We start from the raw sequence: 13,475 nt of genomic DNA, 5'->3' as shown, positions 1-13,475 counted from the left end.
ACAATTTGAAATATCATCTTGTTGAGTACTTTCCCCTTTTTGGAACTATAAGTAAACTATTAATCCCTGACCACAATCCAAAGGAAGGGTCCTCCTATTTTATTTATGCATTTAGCATTCAACTGAAATGGTAATCACTACAGCATTAACACAGCAGTACCTTTTGTTTGTGGGACAATTTGTTTTAAATTTATATGTTTTTCATGAGTTCATAAAAAATGGCATTGGTCATCTGCCACTTACCACATTGGAATATCCCAGCTTTCCTGGAGCTACAGAAAAAACGCCCCCACACACTAGCACATAGCAATTTAAAGTTCAGGTCTTTTTATAGAAACATAGAGGCAGGCATATTAAATTATTATGCCTCATTTCTGCCAGGTTTTGACTTTTTAAAAATTCCCTGTTATAAAGCATCCCAAGCAGTTCCCAAGCCCTGTGGCTGGCTGAAGGTTCTGAAAGAATAACCTATGCATGTTAACTAAGGCATCTGCCGACACCTTTGTCAGGTAGGCAGGTAGGCAGGTGAGGTTGCCACGTGACCAGGGAGGGGGGAGGGGCATCAATCAGGGCCAGGAAGAGTCACTGTGGAGCTGGATTTCAGGCACTCATATGTTTCTGGTTACCAGGCCTGTGTTCCGCACTCCTTTCTGGTTTTAATCCTACTGGACTAGAGCTTCTCTCCCCTTTGAAGTCCCGGGCTGCCAGGCTGGGAGAATCCTATGCGTTGCCTTTATTGTTCATACTTTAACCAAAGGGATGATGAAACTTGCATATAGAGAACTCAAGTGGGTGAACAGAGGTGTTGGTCCATTGCATTTCTTTTTTCCTTCTGAACAACAGCAGTTAACTGTAGTGATCATTCCTGTCCAAGTAGGTCTCTGAAGACTACTCTTCAGCTTCATTTCTCTCCCTCCTGATTGTTAAAATGTGTTAAATTGGCTATGTGTGTGTGCACGTGTATGTTTTTGTTTTTTGTTTTTGTTTTCACTTGTTTCCTTTTCCCAAGCTGTACTTAATTCTAGGTGTTGTGAAACCTTTGTTTAGTCAGAATCATTTGGGAGCATGTTTTCTAATTGCTGTCTTTCCAGAATGTGGACTGTATTACACCCCATTTTGTAATATTTATCTTGAAGCTTCCTCAGTTCAGGATGTTTCCCTTCTGGTGACAAAAGCAACTCAGCAGTTGCTTTTGATATTCTGAATTTTATCACCTCTCTCGTTTTTTCTGCTATGTTAACTTTGAGAAGAATTTTAAGATACAAAGAAAAAATGTGTGCCTCCCTTATCTCTAACATTTGTAAGTACTTTTTTTTAATTGGTCTCAATTAACTTTGATTTCTTTCTTTAGAAAACCATGTGCTGAAATGATGCTTTGCCAGATGTGAGAATGAGTTCCTTCCCCCTCCAAACACACATTTAAGCTTCATTGTAGTTCTACTATTTTGGTCCACTTCTTTCAGTTCTATATTAAATTTGGCCATTGACTTTCTATCCAAGAATATTTTACTTTGTATTGGGGATATACCAGGATTTTAAAATCCTTGCTTTTTATTGTAGTTGTTCAAGCCATTTTTGTTTTAATTTATGATTTGAAATTTAGCCTGTCCTTTACATATAACTTGTTTCTGCCAATTTCTGAGATAACTCACACATTTAAGCATGCTTGTCTTTAGTGAGCCAAAGCTAACCTTACATGGTGTGTTATTCCCCTCTGAGCTACGGTTGCATCTATAGGACCAGAAAGGAGAAGAGGGAGTGTTCTCTGTTCTGAGTGAAAAATCATTTTGTCTAATGTTGTTATGGAAGGGCTCGTCTGTTTTGCAAAAATTATCTAAGAAGCATTATTTTTCTCTTTATTGATTAGTATAACATTAAGTCCATGGTGCCAATTTATTTTTAAACCCTACATCTGTGAATTTAGGTAGATTCCTTCAATTCTTTCAAAGGTTTTTTGCCCAGAAGAACGATCCATGTCATTCAGCTCCCATTTCCTGCCTAGGATGACCATTTCTACAAGTTCAACTTCTAAAATACCTCATTTGGTTTCTATCTGTTTGTCCATGTGTTCAATTGTGCTCTATGTTCAAGATGCCTTAATTATTATTATTATTTTGGCACCTGTTTCTGACTTTCCAGCTGTGCTTTTGTGCATTATAAAACACTGCTTAAACCCCTGGGTAAGTATCTCCCAAAGTCAACAAGGCTGTGGTTCTGAGGATTCTAAAGCAGTGGCGCGTGCATGTGTATGCATGTGAGTGAGGGTGGTTGGGTGGAGGGGTTAGGATAGTTATCCATGCACGGACATTTGGCCACAACTTTGAAAACTGCTTGGAGTTTCATTACTTCTGATTCTTCTAGCCCACTAATTCATAGTCTATGCATCAGTCAGAGACGTTCATGGACATGGGGACCTATGAAAAGAGCTGGGAACTAGGAAAATGGTTCAGTTATCTTATTGGTCTGAAGGTAGGTGGGGGGCTTGAAGGGAGGAGAATCCACTAGGGGGGTGTTAGAAAACTGCATGTGCTCCCTAAAGGGTCTGATACTTCTGGATTGGGAGAGAGGGAAGTCTCCATTTCAGAAAACTGCTCTGTAAGGCTCTGTTATTGATGGAGCACACCCTTATTTAGTTGAAGGTCAACTGAAAGAACAAGAAGGGAGCATTAATTTACACACATACTCCAAACTAAAAGAATAAGAAGGGAACATTAATTTACAGACATATTCCAAATTAAAAGGGGTGAGAAGGGCATCATATGCTGTGGGGGCAGGAGACAGTAACCAGAAAATATTAGTTCATTGTCTCACTAATCTTGGCAAGTTCACGTCAAGGCTAAGGGTCTCAGATTTCTCATTTGAAAATAAGTTTGGACTAGAAGGCCTCCACAATCTATTGCCCCCACCCCAAGTCCAAAGTTCCATTAAAAAAAATAATTTGTGATCCCCTCGCATTAATTTCTCACTAGTTAATGGCAATACTGAGGATGCCAAAGGACCAAAATTAAAATGAACTCTCGTCACCTTTTTTTTGTCTGTTACAGAAACTAACTTGGTTTGTCTAGTTGGTTGCTCTGTGTATTTGTTGTACAATACATCATTCAAGTTGTTGACATTTCCAAATCAAATTTGCCTTTGCTGATTTGGCTATAGAATATAAGGTTAGCTAACAACTTGTTTGACTTAAAACCGCAGAAAAATTCATCAACACCAACCAATTTCTGTTTCTTCTCACAAAATCATGCAAAAGAGAAAGCTTATTAATAGAAAGACAAAAAAGGGCTAGGCAGTGATTCAGATATTTTAAACATCGTGGTATTTGGAAGCATCTGGATAATTCACAGCTTTTTTGTTTTTGTTTTCTTTTTTTTTGGTCCATTTACTATCCAGATGTTCACCATCATGGAAGCACCACTTGCCGCCCTAGTTCAGCTAATAGCTTAGAGTGGAAAATGCAGGTCTTTGTGGGCTTGTCCATTGGAACTGCATTTTCCCCTCACTCTTCTTCCAAGTACCTCTTCCTCAAAACCTCCTGAGTATGTGGTGATTTTGCCAGATGCTTCGGTGCTAGCCTTCACGTTTCTTTTTCTTAATCTTCAGGACTGTTCTGTACCCTGTCTGCTTGAATTATAGATTGCATTTGTCAAATAATGACACATGCAATTGAAGGTCTTCTAAGACCTTTGAAATTCAACTTCCTTAAGTAGAGATTAAAGTGGATATTATCTGCACGGCTGCAGTCACCCTGGGGAGGCCTCTGGAACTGCATACAAGGTTTTCTAGGCTGGCCAGTTCCAAGTCTCATGGTCTAGAGAAAGGAAAGCAAAATCCTTTCTGCTTCTGAAAGGTTAGAAACGGACACCGTGCAAATTGCCTCCAGTGTAGTTCCGCTGAGAAATGACTCTAAAGTAAGTGACTTTTGAAGCATGACTGTCCTTTGGAGTGTCCTTAATATGTGTGTCTTTGGGTGTTCAGGAAGCGCTATCAGTTGTGAGCGAGGACCAGTCTTTGTTCGAGTGTGCCTACGGGACGCCACACCTGGCCAAGACGGAGATGACCGCCTCCTCCTCCAGCGACTATGGGCAGACGTCGAAGATGAGTCCGCGCGTCCCTCAGCAGGACTGGCTGTCCCAGGCCCCAGCCAGAGTCACCATCAAGATGGAATGTAACCCCAATCAGGTGAACGGCTCAAGGTAAGGAGACCACTGATTCGTCTTCTCCCTGACCTCCTGTCTTCATAGTCCTGGAAAAAGGCAAACTGGCAATTAATCACACTTCTCCAAAGAGTGTTTCAGGAAGAAAGGCCATTGAAGGGTACATCAGGCAATGCAGAGAAAGCCAGTTCTCCAGTGGTTTGTACTGCGGGTAGGGGTTGCAAAAACAGTAGTCCGTTTACCAAGAGCTCTCTTTTAAGATGCAGGGTCCAATTCCATATCCCAGGCACAAGGGCCCTGTGGGAGGGGGGCGCCTGCCCACATATGGCAGAATTCATCTCTGAGGTTTTCATTACTGGGAAAATGATGCTGTCTTATGTGTTTATGGAGGGAGAGAGTCGGGCAGACACCCGCCGTGCAGCACATGTCCTCACCATTGGACTTTGCTGGTGGATCTATCCTGTATATCCCCCACCCCCACCCCGTGCCTCCTTCCCTGCCCTTTCTCCTTTCTCCGTGTATGCTGCTGCTTTTCTTCTTTACTTACACTTAAAGCCAAGCCCCAAAGCCTTGCCTGAGTCTGAACTCTCCTAGATTTGTCCTGGGGATGCTGCTGTCACTGGAATGGATCATTGAATACACAACTGTCCCTGGTACTCAACAGCATTTCACTAGATAGCATGTAGTTTTGGAACGTAAAGTTGCTTTTGATTGTGACATCCTACTTTATACATAGTCAAGAACAGGAATATTGAATCTCAGAACAAAGAAAAGATGCTTTCTTTAAACGGTTGCACAATCTAACATAGTCATAACAACAGCTCACGTTTTCTGGATGTGCAAGGCCCTTCAAACAGCCAGTAGTAGCCTATCCCTTCTCCAGGCAGTTCTGTGAGAAATGCTTGCCCCCATTTAATGGATAAGGAACCTGATGCAGAGGCATTTTCTGGGTAACCCAAACTCCCCACTTCAAGGGATTCAAAATTTGGACTCCAAAGCAAGGGTGTTTGACTGCACGCCCAGTGCATTTTCCACTCCCAGAGCTGTAAGAGGGCTTTTTGTTACATATATGTTTTCATGCTAAATATGTTTCTTTGTGTCATGTTTTATAAGTGCTGGAAACCATTGCGTCAACACCTAGTGAAGCCTTAGCGAAGGGGCCAAGTCACGGTGCCGTTGAGGCAATGGCAGGAGTGAGGCCATGTGCTCCAGGCAGGGCCGTGGAAGACGCCAGACCCTTCCTTGATGCTGGCCGGTCAGCTCACTTCTGTGCATTTAGTTCCTTCCTGCAAATAGGGCTAATACTTCTGGTACTAAATATTGCTCTGACATGGGGTTTTAGTGGAAATCAGGTAAAGGCAGGCCCATCTCGTGATCAACTCCTGATCCTTTAAAGACCTGGGTAGAAAAGCAGCTCACAGGGCCAGGGATGGCGAAAGCCTGGGAAGTTCATAACGTCACGTACAAAGTTCACAGGTGCATCCTATCCGTGTGATAGAATGTTTCCTCTGCTCATTAAGTATATATTTTTGAGACTGAAAAGAATGCAGTGCCATCATGATCTAAAGAATGGAAACCACATTTATGTAGAAGATTTGTTGGTGGAGTTAACTCTGGAAACAGTGAATGGATTCTATTTTTGCTGGAATCTTGTAACCCCACCTACGTCCTGATAGCTGTGCTATGGCCACCAAGAGCAGAACACATTTCTAAAGCTTTTCTTCTTCAGAGGCTGATTTCTAGCTACAGGTATGTGCAATAGTGTGTGTATGTATATATATATACACATGCATGCACGTATGTATGTGAGAAGGAGAGAGGGAGGCAGAGAGAGAGAGAACAGTTCAGCCAAAAAGAACACAGGAGCGATGTGTCCTGAGATAATTTCCAGCTGGCAATAAGCAGAGCTGCTTGTCCCAGGCTCTTGTTTGGAGAAGGTCTAGCCCAGGGCCAGGTGACTGGCATGGCACCCAAGGGAAACTCAACAAGGAGGTGAGAGCATGATGGTGCAGAAACAAAAGCTTCTCTTTCTGACTTAAAGCAAACCACAAACAGAAAACAATGAAGCCTGCTCTCTCCCAGGGAACTGCAAGTGTCGGCCTATGAATTTGCTGCAGGCTGCGATCTCCTTGGGTAGCTGGCCAGGGCGTTTGGGGGCCTCTCCGTCATCAGTGATGTATCACAGGACCCCAGTATGGGGGTGCTGGGCAAGACCTGGTCATCAGCCCCGGTACCTGGGAAAGGTGTTCATGGGGCTGGGCAGACGGTCTCTTTCCTGGGAAATGACACACTTTTGGAGGCAACTGGCAGTTTTCCTGCAAGGGAACATGAAAAGGCTAATAGCATCCCCTCTCAGGCCTCACAGAATTCTAAGATTGGGCAGCATGTTCCCATCGTAGACTGTTTTTAAAACTTTTATTTGCAAATGCTCTACGCCATCTCTGCAAATTTGCTGTTTCTAGATACGTAGGTGAAGTCACATAATATTTGTCCTTAGGGGCCTTGCTTCTTTCACTCCCATCATTGAGTTTTAAAACCCAGTTCTGGGACGCGGATTTGGCTCACTTGATAGAGCATCCACCTACCACATGGGAGGTCCGCAGTTCAAACCCCGGGCCTCCTTGACCGTGTGGAGCTGGCCCACGTGCAGTGCTGATGTGCGCACGGAGTACCCTGCCACGCAGGGGTGTCCCCCGCGTAGGGGAGCCCCACGCGCAAGGAGTGCGCCCCGTAAGGAGAGCCGCCCAGCGCGAAAGAAAGTGCAGCCTGCCCAGGAATGGCACCACACACACAGAGAGCTGACGCAACACAACACGATGACACAACAAAAAGAGCCACAGATTCTCGGTGCCACTGACAAGAATACAAGTGGACACAGAAGAACACACAGTGAATGGACACAGAAAGCAGACAACTGGGCGGGGGGAGGGGAGAGAAATAAATAAATCTTAAACGAAAACACAAAAAAACCCAGTTCTATCTACTAAAGGAAACTTGGATGTGGTCCCCGCAGGCCTGTCACCATGGGGCATCAGTCCTGTTTCCTTCTCTTTTCCCAGCCGGTTTGCAGAGCTGTCCCCTTGGCCGGGGCCGTCCCTGCGAGAAGACGGCCGACCCTGATCAAGGTCGATACACTTCCATGTGGGAAAATGGGGCAAGCCAGGCATGAACTAGGGAGGACGGGAGACCCCTTGCTTCAGGACCCCCCTCCCAGCTGTGTGGCATAGAGCGATGACAGGTGTTAAGCGGTCGCCCCTTAACAGGGGTCACCCCATCCCCAGGAATTTTGGGGGGTTCTCTTTGTAGAAGAGAAAACCACAGCACTGATGGCCATGGTTCCCAGTCCATGTCCCTCTCAGCGCACACGGACTGCACTTTCGGGCGGCTCCTACCCCTTCCAGCCCCAGGCGGATTTAATAGGCACCAACAAATAGGACTTGGGTTGGAACGTGTGGCTGTCAGCTCCGGGGCCCTCCTTGCTCGTCTGCAAACTCCTCTCTGCAGCTGAGGCCCCCCCAGAGCAGGGCGTGCCTCCTGACACAGGCGGCCCGGCCCTCTCCTTCTGCCCATCCCCATGCACCACCCGCAGAGCAGGGAGACAGGGGGAGCAGCTCCGCTCTGCAAAACCCCCGGCCCTCACGTGCTGACCGGCTCCCGAATGGAGTAGGCGTGGGGAAATGCGACCTGCTGCCAGTGCAGTAGGATTTCTAGAAAACCTGCTTAAGGAAGAGCGGGATAAGAAGGGACCCACAGGATGGAGGGACAGAGGATGGAGTGGACTTGCTGGTATTCTACTGTAGAACTGTTGTGACTCTAGCAATGGAAGAAATTGTAGCAATGATGTGGAGATAGTGGCCGTGGGAGCTGCTGAGGGCAGGGAGAGGGAAGAAGAGGTGTGATGTGGGGCATTTTTGGGACTTGGGTTTGTTTTGAATGTTGTTGCGGGGACAGATGCAGGACGTTGTATGTCCTGCCATGGCCCACTGGATGGACTGGGGGAGAGTGTAGACTACAGTGTAAACTGTAGCCCATGCAGCATAGAAGTGCTCCAAAATGCATTCACCAAATGCAGTGGATGTGCCACAGTGATGAAAGAGGTTGTTGATGTGGGAGGGGTGGGGGGCAAGTGGGGAGTGGGGTATATGGGAACCTCATATATTTTTTTTTAAAGATTTATTTCTTGTTTATTTCTCTCCCCTTCCCCTACCCCCCACCCCAGTTGTCTGTTCTCTGTGTCTATTTGCTGCGTCTTCTTTGTCCGCTTCTGTTGTCAGCGGCATGGGAATCTGTGTTTCTTTTTGTTGCGTCATCTTGCTGTGTCAGCTCTGTGTGTGTGTGGTGCCATTCCTGGGCAGGCTACACTTTCTTTTGCGCTGGGCGGCTCTCCTTACGGGGTGCACTCCTTGCACGTGGGGCTCCCCTACGCGGGGGACACCCCTGTGTGGCAGGGCACTCCTTGTGCGCATCAGCACTGCGCATGGGCCAGCTCCACACGGGTCAAGGAGGCCCGGGGTTTGAACTGCTGACGTCCCATGTAGTAGACGGACGCCCTGTCCACTGGGCCAAGTCCGCTACCCCTCATATATTTTAATGTAACATTTTGTCTGATCTATGTATCTTTAAAAAAAGAAAGGACAACAACAAAAAAAGGCCCATTGCCTTGCGAGGTGGTTTGGCTTGGCTGCTGCCATGTGGAGCGTCAGAATTCTCTGCCAGCTGAGGGGGCTGCAATGTGCCACGGACATCGCTGCAGGGCAGACCCTCCCCTTCTCTTCGCTCCAGCCAAACGCTCGAGAAACCCCCAAGTGTTCACACAGTGAAGTGTCAGCCAGCAGCAAACCGGAACCAGCTGTTGCACCGGGTGGTGCCCACAGAGGCCCTGGCCCAGCCACTTGCAGACCCTGATGATGGCTTTAATTTGCCATGAGGGCTAAGACCCAAGCCACGAAAGCCTGGCCAAAGAGGGCACAAAATAGTCAACACTCATGCACGACACACACAGGAGTCTCTTCCCAGGAGCGCACGGCTGCTGCCCCTCCTTACTGCCTCAGGCCGGCCCATTCCAGCTGCCATGGGCATCTCCCGCCTCCGTCCCCAGCTAATGACAGTTCCAGGGGGCCTATCTGGAAGCGAACTCCAGGTGGAATATAATGAATTGGCATGCTATATTTGGGTCCTACCCCTCGCCCAGTCTCCAGACCACCTGGGTCCTGAACGGACCGAGTCTCCTGGGTGGTGGCTGAGGTTCCCCCTGGTGCGTTGGGTCTCATGGGGGTCCCCCAACCTGCGGCCTACGCCCCACATGGGGGCTTGTTAGAGATGCAGATTCCCAGGCCCCCACCCCCAGACCTACTGCATGGAGGCTCCGGGGTGGGGCCCAGTGCTCTGTGTTCTGGCAGGCCCTCCGGGGGCTTCCGATGCTTGCTCAGGTTGGAGGAACGCTTTCCCAGCGCTTGACCCAGGGAGATGAAAATTGGGAAGCCCGGCAGCTGTGCGAAGGCAGCCTACGGCGTGAGCAGTCTAGGAGAGTCCAGTGCGCAGAGGAGGGTTTGCTCCCGGCACGTGCCAGGCTGGGAAGGGCCTCTCAAGCCCATGGGGTCCCTCCTCTGCTGGCTGAGTCCTGGCAGCAGACATGATGTTATCTTACCAGGGTCCTGCCTTCTCGGTGGTCCAGAGAGGAGATTCCTTGTGTCATATGCATAGCTCCACTCCAGGGCTAGATGACAAGATGCTTTTGACGTGTTATTTTTAAAAAACAACATGCGTGATGAAGATGACAGAAAAGGGAGTTACCTGATTGGCCCATTTCAGTGTCAGGCATCCTGGATGTGGGTGGAGTCATTCATTTATTCAGCAAGTATTTGTTGCACACCTACTACGTGCGGCCACTATGCTAGGCAATGGGGATGCAGTAAGAAAGTGTATTAGTCAAGGTTCTCTGGGAAAACAGAATCCTCACAGGAACCATCAGTGCTTGCTTGACCAAACATCTGGGCACCGTGACCTGGCCGAGGTGGCACATGAACCTGGTGTCACAGAAAGTATACCCAAAAAATCCCGCCCTCACAAAATTCATTTTCTAGTGGGAGAAGATGTCCATGAAAGAAGACAACTAAGTAAAATGCAGGTTAGCAGGTTAGACAGTGGTAAATACCAAGGAGAAAATTAAAAGAGGGAAGGGGATGATGGTTTTAGTTCCCTGAGAAGGTGACCTTTGAGTAGAGCCCCAAGGCAGTGAGGAAGCAGCTGCAGCCTATGCCAGGCAGAGGGGATGACAAGTGCAAAGGCCCTGAGGTGGGTCAGCCTGACCTGTTCAAGGACAACAAGGAGGCCATTGTGACTGACGTTCGTAGCCGCAGGGAAGAGGAGATGAAGTCGGAGAGGTCATGGGGCCGAAGAGGGATTTTGACTTCCGTGCTGAGTGAACCTGGAAACCACTGGGGGATATGAAGCCAAGGAGGAACGTGGAGCTCTCCTGGGCCAGCAGACTCTCTCTGGCTCCTGTGTTGAAGCCGGAGACCAGCGAAGAGGCTTCTGCAGGAATTTGGGGAGGGATGGTGGACACCTGCACAAGAGGCAATGAGGGAAGCAGACGTGGCCCAGTGGTTAGGGCGTCCGTCTACCATATGGGAAGTCCGCGGTTCAAACCCCGGGCCTCCTTGACCCGTGTGGAGCTGGCCCATGCACAGTGCTGATGCGCGCAAGGAGTGCCCTGCCATGCAGGGGTGTCCCCGCATAGGGGAGCCCCACGTGCAAGGAGTGCACCTGTAAGGAGAGCCTCCCAGCGCGAAAGAAAGTGCAGCCTGCCCAGGAATGGCGCCGCCCACACGGGGAGCTGACACAATGAGATGATGCAACGAAAAGAAACAGATTCCTGTGCCACGGACAACAACAGGAAGAGGACAAAGAAGAACACACAGCAAATAGAGAACAGACAACTGGGGTGGGGGGGAAGGGGAGAGAAATAAATAAAATAAATAAATCTTAAAAAAAAAAAAAGAGGCAATGAGATTCTGGGGCTGTTTTGAAGGAAGACTTTGACATGCTCTGCTCATGGGTCCAGAAGTGGTATGAGGAAGAGAGGAATGGAGGACGAGTCCAAGTTTTGGAGGGATATACCCCCAGAGGAGGGTGGGCAAACCACAAATGGGAACGTCCAGAGATTAGAGCCAGTCCTCTCCAGCACAGGAATGACCATGATGTGGGTGCCGTGAACTTGGTTCTAATAAACACCAGGTAAGAGGGAGGGTTCTTATCTCCTTGCCTGACTTCAGGGAACCTTAAGTCATTAAACCAGTGGTTCTCAACCAGAGAGGATTTTGCCCTGGCAGTGAATATTTGGAGACCTTTTTGTGTGTCACATCTAGGGGTGCTACTGGCACCTAGAGGTCAGGGATGCAGCAGACAGCCTGCTGGGCACAGGACAGTCCCCCACACCAGGGAGGTCCCAGCCTCAATGAGTGTGATCAACTCCACCCAGACAGGAAAGAGAGGACTCTCAGAGTTATCCCGTCAGTCAGTGCTCTTATAACATGCTGTGATTTATTAATAGATTTTAGCATAACATTCTGTTCTGCAATTTCCTCATCCATCAAATGGCATTATAGTTATTCTCCCCATGTTACAGATGAAGACCATTCCATTTCCAAGGTTTCAGTTATTTCTGAACCCACCTGTCAGGGACAGGAAGCTTGCCATTGGACCCCAAGCTATTCCCTTGGGGCACTCTCATTTAACTGAACATCTCTTTCTGTGCTAGCAGGGACAGCAGGGGTTCCCACAGGTGATGCCCAAAGAATAACAGCTCATCTTCTGTCTTCTGAAAGGTATTGAATTCAAGCACAAACTGCGTTTTTGTTTCTTGTATATATTTACAAATTTGAAACATTTACTTTCATCTCATTTTATTTTATTTTTTACAACAGGTCTGTGTATGTTCTCTCATCTTTGCAGTAACTTCAAGAAGCGTCTCCAAAGTAAACGTTTTAGAAATTATAAATTAGCCTAGCCTAATGACAGAATGAACTCTTTGCTAAAGATCTTTTAATACCACGTCCTCTCATTTTACTTAGAGCACTCAATATTTAATATTTGAAAATAGTTCATTGCATCTGGTCTTTCTCCATGCCTTTCTCCTTTGATTCACTGAGGTTGGACACCAGGTATATTTTCTATAGAAGTTCATGCATCATTTTAGGACTGTAACATTCATACCAGTAATTGCATTTGTTTCTTTCTTTGTTGGGATTCTGAATTGGATTGGCATAAAGATGCCCCCTAATCAGTTCGACAACCTTCTGAGCTGTAGGTGGTACAGTGTTGGGGACTTGCAAACTAGTGAATTTTCCTAACTGTGATGGTAGTTAGTAGTAATAACCTGTCCTAATTCTAAGAAGCCTTGAGTCTTTATAGATGTCAATTCACTGGGCTGCAGAAGCGAGGTGTGGATTGAGAGATTCGTGGTTTATGCAGGGAAAAGTTAGGAAGGGAGACAAATGCTGTTTGTGCCTCTCTGTCCAGAGCCCTCTGGCTTGTCCCTTTTCCTTAGCAGTCACTCATCCGCATCTTCACCATCTCTTGACCTATCAAATGGATTGGCACCATTTTGTAGAAGAGGCCCTAAGAGTTGCGCTTTTTCATCCAGGATGTAAATGAATCCCACCAGCTCACGGTGGGGGTTGTCAGTAGGAACAGAGAGACTGCTCTGCTGTTTTCTTCTATCTTCAAAGTGAAGTCATTTTGGCTAACCAGAATAAAACCTAAAGCACCATAATGTCTATTGGGCTTAATCCTCTCCTCTTTGAAAAATGAAGATGTTTCAGACAACATGGAAAAGCTCTCACAGATAGAAAAGACATTGCATCCAATCTTTGTTGTATAGCTATTTGCAGATACCTTATCCGACAGAGCATTTTACTGGAAATGAAAGGCATCCCCAAATGAAGCATTTTCCCCAGTTTTAGAGATCTAAATGCTACATGGTCTTGCTCATATCCATTTTTAACCATAAAGAGAAATATATCCTTAAATAATGATAGGTTCTTAGGGAAACTTAAAGCCCTTCTTGGGGACAAAGAACTAACTGTTGGTGAGTCGGTGATGACTTTTTAATTAATTTTGTCCTCAACTGCTTTGGAGATGGGGGCAAAGAACAGGGCTGGTGGGAGAGGCTGAAATTCCAGGTGTAAGAGAGAATATTTAGCAAGGGTAAAAATAACATGCAGCTGTGAAGACAAACATCTACAGTTTCAGTTTGAGCATGGAGTCCTACATGAATCACTGCCGAGCTCCACCCGCTGTGCGGGCCGTGGGGTCTGAGCC

The 13,475-nt window shown here is 47.0% G+C and overlaps 1 protein-coding gene across 5 annotated transcripts in view; it reads left to right on the top strand.

Annotated features, from left to right (window-relative positions):
* Positions 1-13,475, top strand: part of ERG (ETS transcription factor ERG) — a 195,067-nt gene that overhangs the window by 136,369 nt on the left and 45,223 nt on the right. For all 5 annotated transcript variants that reach the window (XM_012526700.3, XM_004462322.5, XM_058296243.1 and 2 more), the window contains one exon: positions 3,976-4,193. In XM_012526700.3, coding sequence (XP_012382154.2) covers positions 3,976-4,193 — 218 coding nt within the window. The remainder of the gene's footprint in view (positions 1-3,975; positions 4,194-13,475) is intronic.

Source organism: Dasypus novemcinctus, chromosome 4 (assembly GCF_030445035.2).
Source record: "Dasypus novemcinctus isolate mDasNov1 chromosome 4, mDasNov1.1.hap2, whole genome shotgun sequence".
Taxonomy (NCBI): domain Eukaryota; kingdom Metazoa; phylum Chordata; class Mammalia; order Cingulata; family Dasypodidae; genus Dasypus; species Dasypus novemcinctus.
The sequence above is the reverse complement of the archived record's forward strand: the minus strand, read 5'-3'. Positions and strand labels throughout refer to the sequence as shown.